The 12,456-nt window shown below is 51.8% G+C and overlaps 1 protein-coding gene across 1 annotated transcript in view; it reads right to left on the bottom strand.

Annotated features, from left to right (window-relative positions):
- The window catches only part of SEMA4D (semaphorin 4D), a 129,786-nt gene that overhangs the window by 3,161 nt on the left and 114,169 nt on the right, over positions 1 to 12,456 (bottom strand). The window contains exon 17 of the mRNA XM_018052516.1: positions 3,920 to 4,129. Within this exon, the coding sequence (XP_017908005.1) occupies positions 3,920 to 4,129 (210 nt within the window). The remainder of the gene's footprint in view (positions 1 to 3,919; positions 4,130 to 12,456) is intronic.

Genomic DNA, 12,456 nt, shown 5'->3' with positions numbered 1-12,456 from the left:
CATGTCCGACTCTGCGACCCCATGGACTGTAGCCTACCAGGTTCCACCGTCCATGGGATTTTCCAGGCAAGAATACTGGAGTGGGTTGTCATTTCCTTCTCCGGGAGATCTCCCCGACCTAGGGGTTGAACCTGGGTCTCCGGCATTGTAGGCAGACGTTTTACTGTCTGAGCCACCAGGGAAGTCTTGTTTACTCCTCAGGCCTTCACTTCCTGGCTGTGTCCCCTGCCTGCTGTTCCCAGCTCCCATGGCAGCTGCTCCCCAAGGCCACACTGGCGCTGTCCCTCACATCTCACTGGCACCTCTGGTGCCGCCAGGAGAGGGGCTAACTCCCCACACCTCATGGGGCACTGCACTCATCCTGGTAGACTGGGGCTGCTGCCACCTCCCTCGAGGGAGATTGGTTGCCAACATTCAGAAACCAGCTTGATCACTAGGGCTGGCCTGTTACATCACCTGCCACTCACTCCACACCTTGCATGTGTTTGATCACTTGACTTATGGATACAAGGTCACAATTTGTAAGGCACTTGTTTTCAGTTCTAAGTTATAGCCGACTCTTCACAACCCCATGACTTTCACGCCAGGCTTCTTGGTCCTCTGCTATCTCCCAGAGTTTTTCAGATTCATGTCCATTGAGCCAGTGATGCTATGTAACCATCTCAACCTCTCACAAGATTATTCATTTTATCTTGACAGCAACAGCCAAGGGCATTTTACAGAAATGAATGGAAATTCTAGGTGGGAGAGAGTATCTGTCATTTCCTTTTCCCTGGTAATTCCCACTCAAAGGACAAAGGACCTTTTAAAATATGCACATTTACATATAAACTCCATCTTGAAAATGAAGAACAGGAAAGGAAGCTGAAAAGCTGGGAGTTGCGAAATAGAGGGACCAGTGGAAACAGCCTCGGTAGAACCAGCAGACACAAGCTTGCAGGGTCCAAGGTCGGCAGCAGTGGGGAGGCGGTCGGGACCTTGGGAGCTGAGACAGGGCAGGCTCGCAGGTTGCTTACGGAGCCCCCAGGCCCTAACCACTCTCCACAGCCAGGATGCTGCCCTCTGTCTGCTCCTGAAGACTGGTGGTCTTGGAGAGCTCAGGACCAGGGGCCTAGGCAGTACCTGCTCTGAAGGCAGACCAAATGCTGGGCTTACAGACTAAATGATGAGGCCCCAGCCTCTTGCCAACCCCTGTCCTCACAGATAATCCAACCTGAGCCATGTGGACTTAGCTGGAGCCCCTCCATGTGACAGTGGAGGGGTGCAGGGCAGACCAACTCCCTAGTGCATGTAGGAACTGCCTGGAGAACTTGAGATGCCCCCTTGACTTGGGAGGGGCTCTGCATTTCTAAGGAGCTCCCAGGTAGACAGATGCTGCCCATCCAAAGGCCACACCTTGGGTAGATGACTATCAAGGGTCCCAAGACTTCGGAGGGAAACAGAACCATCAAAAAGGAACAGCTGAAAGGGAAAAGAACTGGAAAATCCTCTCAATAACCTTGGAAAGGGGAGAAGATACTACATCCATGAGACGAGAAGAGAATGCAGTCATGACAAAAAATGAAAACTCTGAGTAGTGAAAGTGTGACGGGACAAAAATTCACCAACAGGTGGGAAAGATAAAGTTGAGAAAAGCTAACAAGCAGAGGTGACAGGATAGAGAAGATGGACAGAGGGCCAGGCCAAGTAGCCCAGAATGTAGGAGAACAGTTTCATGGAGACAGGAAATGAGAAAAGTAAGTGCTGAATACTTCTGATAGTTGAAGGGCAGAGGCTACCATGTGTAAGGGGTCTAGCCAGGCACTGATTGATACAGTGCTCAGAAAGACGGTGGTCACATGGGGTCACAGGGAGACCCTCAGGAGCAGAAGACAGAGCCAGCATCACACTAGGGAATGATTTTCACATCAGAATTGTCCACCCCGCTGGTAAGTGAAGATGGACAAAAGACAGGCTCTCAAAATGCTGTCTTCCCCCAGACACACTGAGTGTGCCAGAAGAAACACTTTAGAGAAAAACGGAGAAAGTCAAAGGAACACCAGAAACAGGTCATGAGACCCAATACCAGGGGAACGGAATCTCCAGCCTCAGCAGGAAGGGCTGGTTCCCAGGAGGCACATGGCTCCTGGTGCAGAGGGTCTGGGGAGCTGACAGTAGGGGGACCCAGTGTGTCTGTGCTAATCAGGGATTTAACTGCAGAGTCTGGGTGGCTGTAATGACAAGTATGAACCAAGCAAAACAACAACCAAGGAAAATGGGCTGGTTCAAAACCAGGAAAGGAGTATGTCAAGGCTGTGTTGTCACCTTGCTTATTTAACTTCTTTGCAGAATACCCTGAATGCTCAGTTGGTAAAGAATCCACCTGCAATGCAGGAGACCCCAGTTTGATTCCTAGGTTGGGAAGATCTGCTGGAGAAGGGGAAAAGCTACCCATTCCCCTATTCTGGCCTGAAGAATTCCATGGACTATATAGTCCATGGGGTCGCAGAGTTGGACAGGATTGAGTGACTTTCACTTTCATTTGGGATTCCCTGGTGGCTCAGACAGTAAGAGTCTGCCTGCAATGCAGGAGACCCGATTTTGATCCCTGGGTCAGGAAGATCCCCTGAAGAAGGAAGTGGCATCCCACTCCAGTATTCTTGCCTGGAAAATCCCATGAACAGAGGAGCCTGGGGGGCTACAGTCCATGGGGTCACAAAGAATCGGACACTTTGCAGAGTACATCACACGAAATGCTGGGCTGCGTGAATCACAACCTGGAATCAAGATTGCCAGGAGAAATATCAATTACCTCAGATATGCAGATGATACCACTCTCAGGACAGAAAGAGAAGAGGAACTGAAGAGCTTCTTGAAGGTGAAAGAGGAGAGTGAAAAATCTGGCTTAAAACTCTGTATTTAAAAAACTTAAGATGATGGTATCTGGTCCCATCATTTCTGGCAAATAGACAGGGAAAAAGCAGAAGCAGTGACAGGTTTTATTTTCTTGGGGTTCCAAAACCATTGGATGACGACTGCAGCCATGAAATTAAAAGACACTCCTTGGAAGAAAAGCTATGACAAATCTAGATCGCATATTATAAAGCAGAACCCTCCCTTGCTGACAAAGGTCTGTATAGTTAAAGCTATGGTTTTTCCAGTAGTCATATATGGATGTGAGAGTTGGACCATAAAGCTGAGCAAAGAATTGATGCTTTTGGACTGTGGTGCTGGAGAAGACTCATGAGAGTCTTTGGACAGCAAAGAGATCAAACCAGTTAATCCTAAAGGAAATCAGTCCTGAATACTCATTGGGAAGGACTGATGCTGAGGTTAAAGCTCCAATACAATACTTTTGCCACCTGATGAGAGGAGCTGAGTCATTGGAAAAGACCCCGATGCTGGAAAAGACTGAAGGCAAAAGGAGAAAGGGCAGCAGAGGGTGAGATGTTTTAGATCACTGACTCACTGGACATGAATCTGAGCAAACTTCAGAAATACTGAAGGAGCAGGGAGCCTAGCATGCTGTGGTCCATGGAGTCATAAAGAGTCAGATACGACTTAGCAACTGAACAAGAAAAACAACAATAAACCAAGAAAACAGGGACCGGCACCGTGGTTGGTTATGTGGGAAACAGAAGTACAGAAGGGGACGTCATTACAGAGTTGTTATCTGGCCATAGAGAGTCGGCCGTCCTTATAATGTAAGTCTGACATTGGGAGGACGGGATTGGCAGCCAGCACGTGTGCATGTGTGCTTATGGGCCCAGGTGCGTGTGTGTGCAGGTGGGCACACGCAGGCATGCAGTTGGGAGATACGACAGTGAAAAAGTAACTTTCTGTCTTCATGAAAGCCGATAGGTAATCCCCAGACTGAAATGTCCCCATGCAAGCCTGCTTGCTGCTCAAGGGACAAGGGTAAAGAGTGAAGCTCACTTACCAAGCCTGGTCACGGTGACCCGCACCCTGGAGGTCTTGTTCCCGGCCCAGGAGAGCACAGAGCAGCGGTACTCGGCACTCTCCCGGAGGGCGTCTCGCAGCCAGCTGAGCACGAGGGCCCTGCCATCGGGCAGTGCATGGGTCTGTGTTGGCACACACACCTCCAGCTTGCGCCCATTCTTCTCCCAGAGGAAGTGAACATCCGCAGGACCTGGGGATACACAGACCGTCTTCACCCCTGGGACCCCCACTAGGGGTCATGGGAACTATGATATGGGAGGCAGGGGGTGGGGGCTTCCCAGATGAGGGGTCTTGTCCCAGCTTGTCCCAAAGTGACAGGACAGCTTTCTCCTAAATCTCTGTCCTTTCCCTGGAAGTGGTTCCCCACTGTGGTCCCCAGGGAGTAAAGGGGCACAAACACTTCACCACCTTGTGCCCTGTAGCTCCCTGCTCCTTGACCTTGCTCGGGTGCCCTTGCACGGCCATGTCCCCAGGACACGCACACAGTGCACCCCCGTGACATGCCTGGCAGCTGTGCTCTGGAGAGGGTGTGTATTCCACACAGAGGGTTTGGGCCTGGGAAACTCATGTGCCCACCTGGCCCTGCTGCCCCCACCTCTGGCCTAAAGCTCTGCCCCTGCAAGCCTGCTCCCTCTCCCTGAGGCATCGGGAGGTCAGAGCTGCCTGCCCCTTGGGGCCTGGCTGGGCCGCCATGACCAGGGGTGGGACTGTCACCAGGAGCTCCTAGGAGCACCGGGGTGCTGAGAAGGGCTGACAGCCTGTCTTAGAGAATAAGGACTTGGAGGAAAACGGACTGTAGGCGGAGAAGGGCCCAGGCTGAAGCCCCCTTCCTGAAGCATGCCAGGGTTCCATGCTCGTTACAGAGAGGCTGGGGGGTGTGGGCCTTGGAGACCAGTGTGTGGAGAGCCTGGGGCAAAACTGGACTCTGGCTCCAAGGCTGGAATCAGCCTCACTCAGCATGGCACCTCCTGGATGGGGCCCCCGTTCCTCTGTATAACGTGTGGCTGGGTGAGCCCAGGGTTTTAGGCTTCACCCTGGGCCCCAAGGGCTGTGCTGAGTCAGGCCCACCTCCTGTCCCTACTAAAGAACAAGCAAGCCAGGGCATCTCCCCAGCATCTGATAAGACACCGGCTTCCACTCTAACGTGGGCCAAAGGCAGGACAAGTTCCGACTGAAACACCCAGTCAGCATCTAGGCTCCTTCCCGGGGTGTGTGCAGACCCTGTGGCTGAGCTGAGCTGCGACAGCACAGGACAGTCCAGGCGTTAACGTAGCAGCAGCTGCTGTCTGCTCCAGGCACCTGAGGGGTTCAGAGCCGGGCAGGAGAGGGAGGCAGGCCCTGGAGGAAACCTACGCCCTCTGTTCCTGCTGCTCCCAGTAACAGAGCAGGGGGCCTTGCTGAGGCCATTCCCCTCCACTGCCTGTGCCAGCCGAGCACCCCAACCATGTGGACCAGGGGGCCCTTCTGGCCTCCTTGCCCAGGGACCTAGCTCCCTGACAAATGCCTGCTATTCCATGTCGATTGTACCACCCTGGGTGGGCAGGCGGGCAGGTCAGAGTCTGACCTGGACCAGAGCAGCCCGGCCTGATCACAGTCCTGCCTGAGAGTCAGCTTTCAAGAGCTCAATTCCATCTGAGATGCCCACCAACCTGGGAAGGACATAATAAAACATTTCACACAGGATGGTCAGGAGTACCAGGACTACATCTATCTGTGGCTGGAGTTCACCAAGCAGGAAAAACCAATGATAGAGCCGAAGGATTAAAAAAACTGCATGAAAACAACAGGCATCTGGGTGTGCTTGTGAGTGGGAGCGTGTGTGCACGCTGGCGGCTGGTGCAGGCGGTTGGCTGAGATGTTTCTCTGTCACATGCTGGGCTTTTTACAAGGGGAGAGAGAAAATTAAATTACCTTTGATGGACTCCTAGTGAGTCAGGTCCCCATGTGACCCCCTGGGGCCTATTCACCTTTGACCCACCACGTTCAGGATCCTCAAAGATGTGATTTGATTCTGCTCTTTATACTTCCCTGAAGTTTCAAATTCACTACAACAAGCAAATATTGCTTCTACCATAAACCAGAGTGCTATGTGGAAGAAAGACACGAGCCACAGGCTCTGGAGGGAGTTCTGAAAGGAGTTCAGAAGAGAGTCACACGGCAGCTCCCTGCTGTGCAGGTCCCATGCGGGCCGTGGGGTCTGTTCACTTGTTTTCTGTGTGGGGTTGTTGGTGTTTTGTTCTATCGCCATCGTATGTGTGCTCAATCGTGTCTGACCCTTTGAGACCCCGTGGACTGTAGCCCACCAGGCTACTCTGTCCATGGGATTCTCCAGGCCAAGAATACTGGAGTGGGTTGCCGTGTCCTTCTCCAGGAGATCTTCCTGACCCAGGGGTCGAACCTGCGTCTCTTGTATTGGCAGGCGGCTTCTTAACCACTGAGCCAACCAGGAAACCATAATTTGGTACAATAGACATTTTTGTATACAGAACATTTTGTACCCTACCCGCAGATAACTCTCTACTCTTATTTTCAGATATGCATACCTATACATATATGCAGACCCACACGTACAGGTACACACACCCGTGTCTGTGACATCTGCTGGGTGCCTACCTCCCTTTAACTGAAGGCACTTGGTGACACCATGCTTCATTTAGTCATTCCGCTGCTGGTGGGCAACTTCGTGCAGTCTAACTCTAAAAGCTGATACTCACAAGCCATGACTGATCAAAAATGCAAAGACTTCTCAGAACAGACAGTGAGGTCAGTTCTCATCTCCTCGCCCTGCCCAGTGGTGACACGCACTGAGTCACCAGGACGGGGGCCCCAAACGTGGGTCACAGGAACCTCAGATAGGTTCTCCTGACCGACTCTGAGACAAAGAACCCAGGTGGCCTGAGCTGGGGACAATTTGTCACCCTGAACCATACAGGCCAGGACCTCTCAGGAGCCAATTCTCCTTAGACCCACAGTCACTGGGGCACAAACAACATGAAAATCACTCCCACATGCACCTTTACATGAAGCACCGTTAAATGTTCTCTAAATGGGGATTTAACCGTGTCAAGTATCAAAAATGTTAAAGTACTTACGTTCCACTTATTCTTTTTAAAAAACTATCCAACTCATTCTGAATGCAGAAGAGATTAAAGAGAGAGGGAAAGGAAAAGTTAAAACCGGTCAGCAGGGCCAACACATGATGTCAGTGGGGACCTGGGGCAGCAAGCCAAACCCGCCTGCCCTGTCTCCCCGGGGCCTGCTACCCGGAAATTTGGGATGCTGGGCCCATCCCTCATAGCCACCGTGGGCTGGGGCCACTGGCAGTCTCGGGTCCCAGCCCCACTTCAGGTCTGTGGGACTGTTGGCTCCACCCTGTCCAAGAAAACCGCTAGGCACAGTTAACTGTGGGTATGTTTTAGTTGCTCAGTTGTGTCCAACTCTTTGCGACCCCATGGACTGTAACCCGCCAGGCTCCTCCGTCCATGGGGTTTTCCCAGCAAAAATACTGGAGTGGGTTGCCATTTCCTTCTCCAGTATATTCCACTGTGTGACAAAACCAGAACTCTTCTGAGCAATGGCCCCTTCTGGAGGGAAGCCGACCCACCCTAGAGGTGAAGGGCCTGAGAACCCCCAGCTGGAGAGGGGTGTAAGATCACCCCAAGTCATCAGGCCATGTCCTGTGCAGCTCCAGGCATCCCCCACCCTGTGCTCAACTCTGACTCTGGGGCCAGCTACCCCCCATATTCACACCGAGTCCTGCAAGCTACTGGATGGTCAGGTGCCCCCGTAGGGGTGCTGTTCTGGTCTCAGCACCCAGAGGCTCTGAGTACGCACCAAGGACGCTCACTCCGGATTCCCCTGAGTGGCTCAGAGTCTGCATGTGTCTGTGCGCTGTCACTCAGGCCTGTCTTTGGGACTCTTTGGGACGCTAGGGACTGTAGCCCGCCAGTCTCCTCTGTCTATGGGGATTCTCCAGGCAAGAATACTGGAGTGGGTGGCCATGCCCTCCTCCAGAGGATCTTCCTGACCCAGGGATCAAATCCATTGTCTCCTGCATTAGCAGGCGGATTCTTTACTACCGACTCACCCGGGAAGCTCTCCAGAGTCCACGAGAATCCCACGGACAGAGAAGTCTGGCGAGCTACAGTCCACGGGGAGGCCAAGATTCGGACACAACTGAGCGACTGAATGGCAGCAAAACTTTGTGTGTGTGTATACATGCATGTGCGAGCACATGATTTGCACAGACATGCAAACGGACACATCACCAATCGCTGTGATCTGCACAAGCTTGCCTCGTTTGACTGTGCTTTGCTATATCACACTTTGCAGAGATTATGTTTTTTACAAATCAAAAATGTGAGGCAACCTTGCATTGCGCAAGTTGATTGGTGCCATTTTTTCCAACAGCATTTGCTCACTTTCTGTCTGTGTATCACACTTTGGTAATTCTCACTTCACTTTAAACTTTTTCATTATCATTAATATAATAATTGTATGGTGACTATGACTGGGGATCTTTGATGTAAGTGCCTCAGCTTGCTGAAGGCTCAGATGACCATTAGCATTTTTAAATTAAGGTACATAATGCTTATTCCATCCTTTTTTCTTTTAATTGCACTTTGCTTTATTGTGTGTGTGTGTGTGTGTGTGTGTGTGTGTGTTTTACTTTACAATATTGTATTGGTTTTGCCATAGACTATAGTATAGTGTAAATATAACTTTTAAATGTACTGGAAAAGGAAAAAAATCCATGCAACTCACTTTATTACAATAGTTGCTTTATTGCAATGGGTCTGAATCTGAACTTGCCACACCTCTGAGATGTCCCATATCTTAATGTGTATTTACAGGCAAAATGAAATGTGCTCACACGCACATAGTGGAAGATCTCTTTGCTTATCTGTTCTAATTTTGCCACAAGAGCATGGATTTTTTCAGAAAAGCAGAACACGACTACATGCCTTCGTGATTTCTCCAGCTCAGAACCCCTTTTCTCCATTTATCGGTATTTTCCTAACTCCTAACTTTCAAACAGAAGACAACCAGCAGGTAGGAGAACCACCCCCAAACCCAGAATTCATCTTCCCCATACTCAAGCCTCAAGGCCTTTGAATAGAAGCATGGCCACAAGGCACAGTTGTGCAGAGTGCTCTGCACCAAATAGAAACACAGACGCATACACGGGTGTCTGCATACATGTTCATGCAAGAACTCATACAGGCACACGTGTGCACACAGAGATATGTCAGTACACAAAGCACACACACGTACCTATGTACACATACAGATATCAACATACAGACGCCCAAGCACACACATATTCCACCAGCATAGTCTGGAGAGGCAGAGAAGACAGTGAGCGGAGAAGCCCCTCACAGCCCCTCAGCTGTAAGGCTGTGCCCACTGTGAGACGCTGACCTGGCCTTAGCTGGGCCAGCGCTCCAGCCGCCGTGGGACGGTTTGGTAAGCCCAGCTCCGCAGTGACACCCAGGCCAAGGCCAGGTGGGAGCAGCCTGGATAGGGAGGTGCCCGCAGGTGGAGGCAGGAGCTGACACCTGTGCAGAGCCTGCATCGGCTGCTTGAGCTCCGGTGCCTGCCACCACTTGGGGGAGGAGCTGTCCAGGGCTGCTGCCGTTTTAACGGCACTTGAACACCCGCACTATACAGGGAACCAGCGTGGGCTTGTGGGCTAGATTTAGGAGAAAAGGGCAACACCCGCCTAGATCTGGATGTATCATGGGAGGTACCCAACCCAGCCACCTACAGCAGGAAAAGCCTGGGGACAGGGCCCAAGCACGGCCTCAGACAGAGGAGAGGCGCACTCGTCCACTCCACCCCTCACCAGCGGGTCGCCCTCGGGAAGGGGAGGCCCCCGAGTGGAGACAGAGCGAAACTGCTCCATCGAGGGGTGGGCCCTCACAGGCCGTCTGTGGGGATCCCGAGGCCTGTGTCTGTCAGCAGGGAGCCTGGAGACACCAGCACCAAGTGTCCCCACCTTCCCACCGCCGAGGATGTTCCCCAGCGTGGCTGTGGAGGATGCTGCCACCGCAGGCCGGGCCAGGGAGGGCTGAAGCAGTTCCCCAGCGCCTGCCCGAGGAGTCAGGGCTGAGAGCAGCACCCAGGTGACCTGGGGGCCACACGGACCCATCCCTCGCAGGTCTGTTTGCAAACATCTCTTTCATGGATAACTTCCCTGTCTACCGCCTAGGGCCCACGCAGAGCCCCCAGCGGCTACAAGTGCAGGGTCACAGAGGACATGGCTGCTTCAAGGCTCGTGAGCCAACCACAGGGAAGTGGGCAGCAGCTTAACACTTCCCACAGCTTGCTTAAATTCTCCAAACAGTGAAAAATAGAAAAAAAGAGATTTGCTTTTCCTCCTAAGTTTATTCTTGAGCAGGCCTGGAGTATGCTGTGTGTTTTTCTCTGTAGCTACTAATGAGTTAGAAGATGGCAGCGGGGAGACCTGGCCACCAAGCACTGCCTGAGCCCCATGGGACACACTCGGCATGGAGGCATGGCTGACGCCCCATCTCGGTGTTGTCCAGCACCCAGCCAACACTGCCTGTGGCTGAGGGCACACTAGACTTGACACCTTTTCTGCGTTTAAACATCTGGAAGCAAACTGTTAAAACAATTCCCATTCTGGAGGCTCTAAAGTTCATTTTTTAAATCTGTAGATGGCACATCTATTAACCCAAACTGTTAGCCAACACAGAAGTCACCTTATATACCAGTAACCGGCAAGCTGCAGCTCGAGTCTGTAAATAAATTTGGGTGCGTGGCCATGCCCACCCATCGGCAGCTTTCAGGTTACAAAAGAAGAGCCGAGTAGCCGCAACCGAAACCATGGCCTGCGAAGCCCGAGAGTTTGGCCCTTCACGGAAAACGCTGGTTGAGCCCTACTGTCCACAGGAACAGCTCCGGGGTCACAGTTAAGCACTGCTGGAGATTACCAGAGGGGTGCAGTAAGGAAGGCAGTGCTCCTGGAGGAAGTCCCCCCCATCCCCACCTGGACAGGTGCCCTGCTCACCTGTGGCCTGGCAGAAGAGATGGAAGGTCCCCAGGGCATGCACGTGCTGGGCCTGGTCGCTGAGGAAGGGCGGCAGCAAGGTGACCTGCAGGTGGCTGTCAGGCCCTGGGCCCGAGGCCGGCCAGGGGCTTCGGGGAGAGGAAGATGAGTCGGGGCCCAGACAGGACAGGGAAGAGGACCCCGGAGGAGGGAAGGGCAGAGGAGATGAGGCTGCGAGACAGAGGACAGAAAGAGAGAGGGCTCTGAGGAGAAATCATCAGGAGTGCGCGCATGCCAGGGAAGGAGAATGAGGCACAGGAGAGAGAAGGGGCCCAGGCACGCGGGGAGGCGGCCGAGGAGCCGCAGAGAACCACGTGCCCGCACCAAGGGTATAAGCTTCTGTTTATTTGGTTACTTTCCAAATGTATACAATTCAAAGTAGAAAAATAAAAACAAAGTAAATCTTATAAAACACAAATGTTTACACCAGAACGGTCAAATCCTATCATGCTGGAAGATGGCATTTGCCACACAGGCACACACGCTCAGAGTTTATTGCTTTTGCCATGGAAAGAAAGCCTCCTCTTGTGGCGTCTGGAAAGCAGGAGGTGGAGTGTGACGTCGGTGATGGGAGATGTGCGGCCACTTGCACCTTGACAGATGGCGCCAGGCTTGGCAGGTCTGCGGCGGCAGCATGTAGGGGCTGGGGGCTGTGGTCACTGGCCTGGCTGCCCCCCTGGCCACCCAGCTCTTTTCCAGTTGTGGGACAGCTCAGTTAGGCCAAACAGAGAGTCTGGGCAGGCAGAGAGCATGAGATGGAAGCAAAATGGAAAAGGAGATGTTGAGATGACCAAAACATCCTGGAGAACATTCTGCCTGAACAAGAGGTTTCTACCAGTGGCCATGGGCATTAGATTGTAACACGCTTGTCCCCTCAGCTCTGGGCTAGCCAGCTCCATCCATAGCACCCTGAGGCCCGTCCCTCCCTCCAAACTCTGCCAGTGTCGTGGAATGGTCCCCCATAGCCTTCTCCTTGAAAGAGTTAAGACAAGAGTAAAAAGGTACAGAAAGAGAAATCTCTAAAAACGATGCTTCCCTCAAAAAACAAAAATTTAAGAATAATTAAAAAAAGGAGTGTGATCAAGAGATGTATTTTGTCTACATTTCTAAAAGCGGAAAGAATGCATTTAGCAAAAGTAAGTTTATCCCTGAGAATCGTAAGCAACAACGTAAGCCATACCTTTACCTAATATACAACAAAATTCAGAAGATGTACATCTTCCAAATATTAAAACATCTGCTTTAGTAATTAAAAAAATAAAATGACCCAACACGCCAACATAATTAAAGCAAAATCCTAAGAAGTAATGACGTGGAAGGAAAGGTCCGTGCCAACCTGGACAACAGGTGATAAGTTACCAATCTGATAAACTGAAATGTCATTTTCCAATCTGGAATTAAATTATCTTTCAGCGGCTGCTACGAGGAGGGACGCTCATCTCACC

Source organism: Capra hircus, chromosome 8 (assembly GCF_001704415.2).
Source record: "Capra hircus breed San Clemente chromosome 8, ASM170441v1, whole genome shotgun sequence".
NCBI classification, from domain to species: Eukaryota; Metazoa; Chordata; class Mammalia; order Artiodactyla; family Bovidae; genus Capra; species Capra hircus.
The sequence above is the reverse complement of the archived record's forward strand: the minus strand, read 5'-3'. Positions and strand labels throughout refer to the sequence as shown.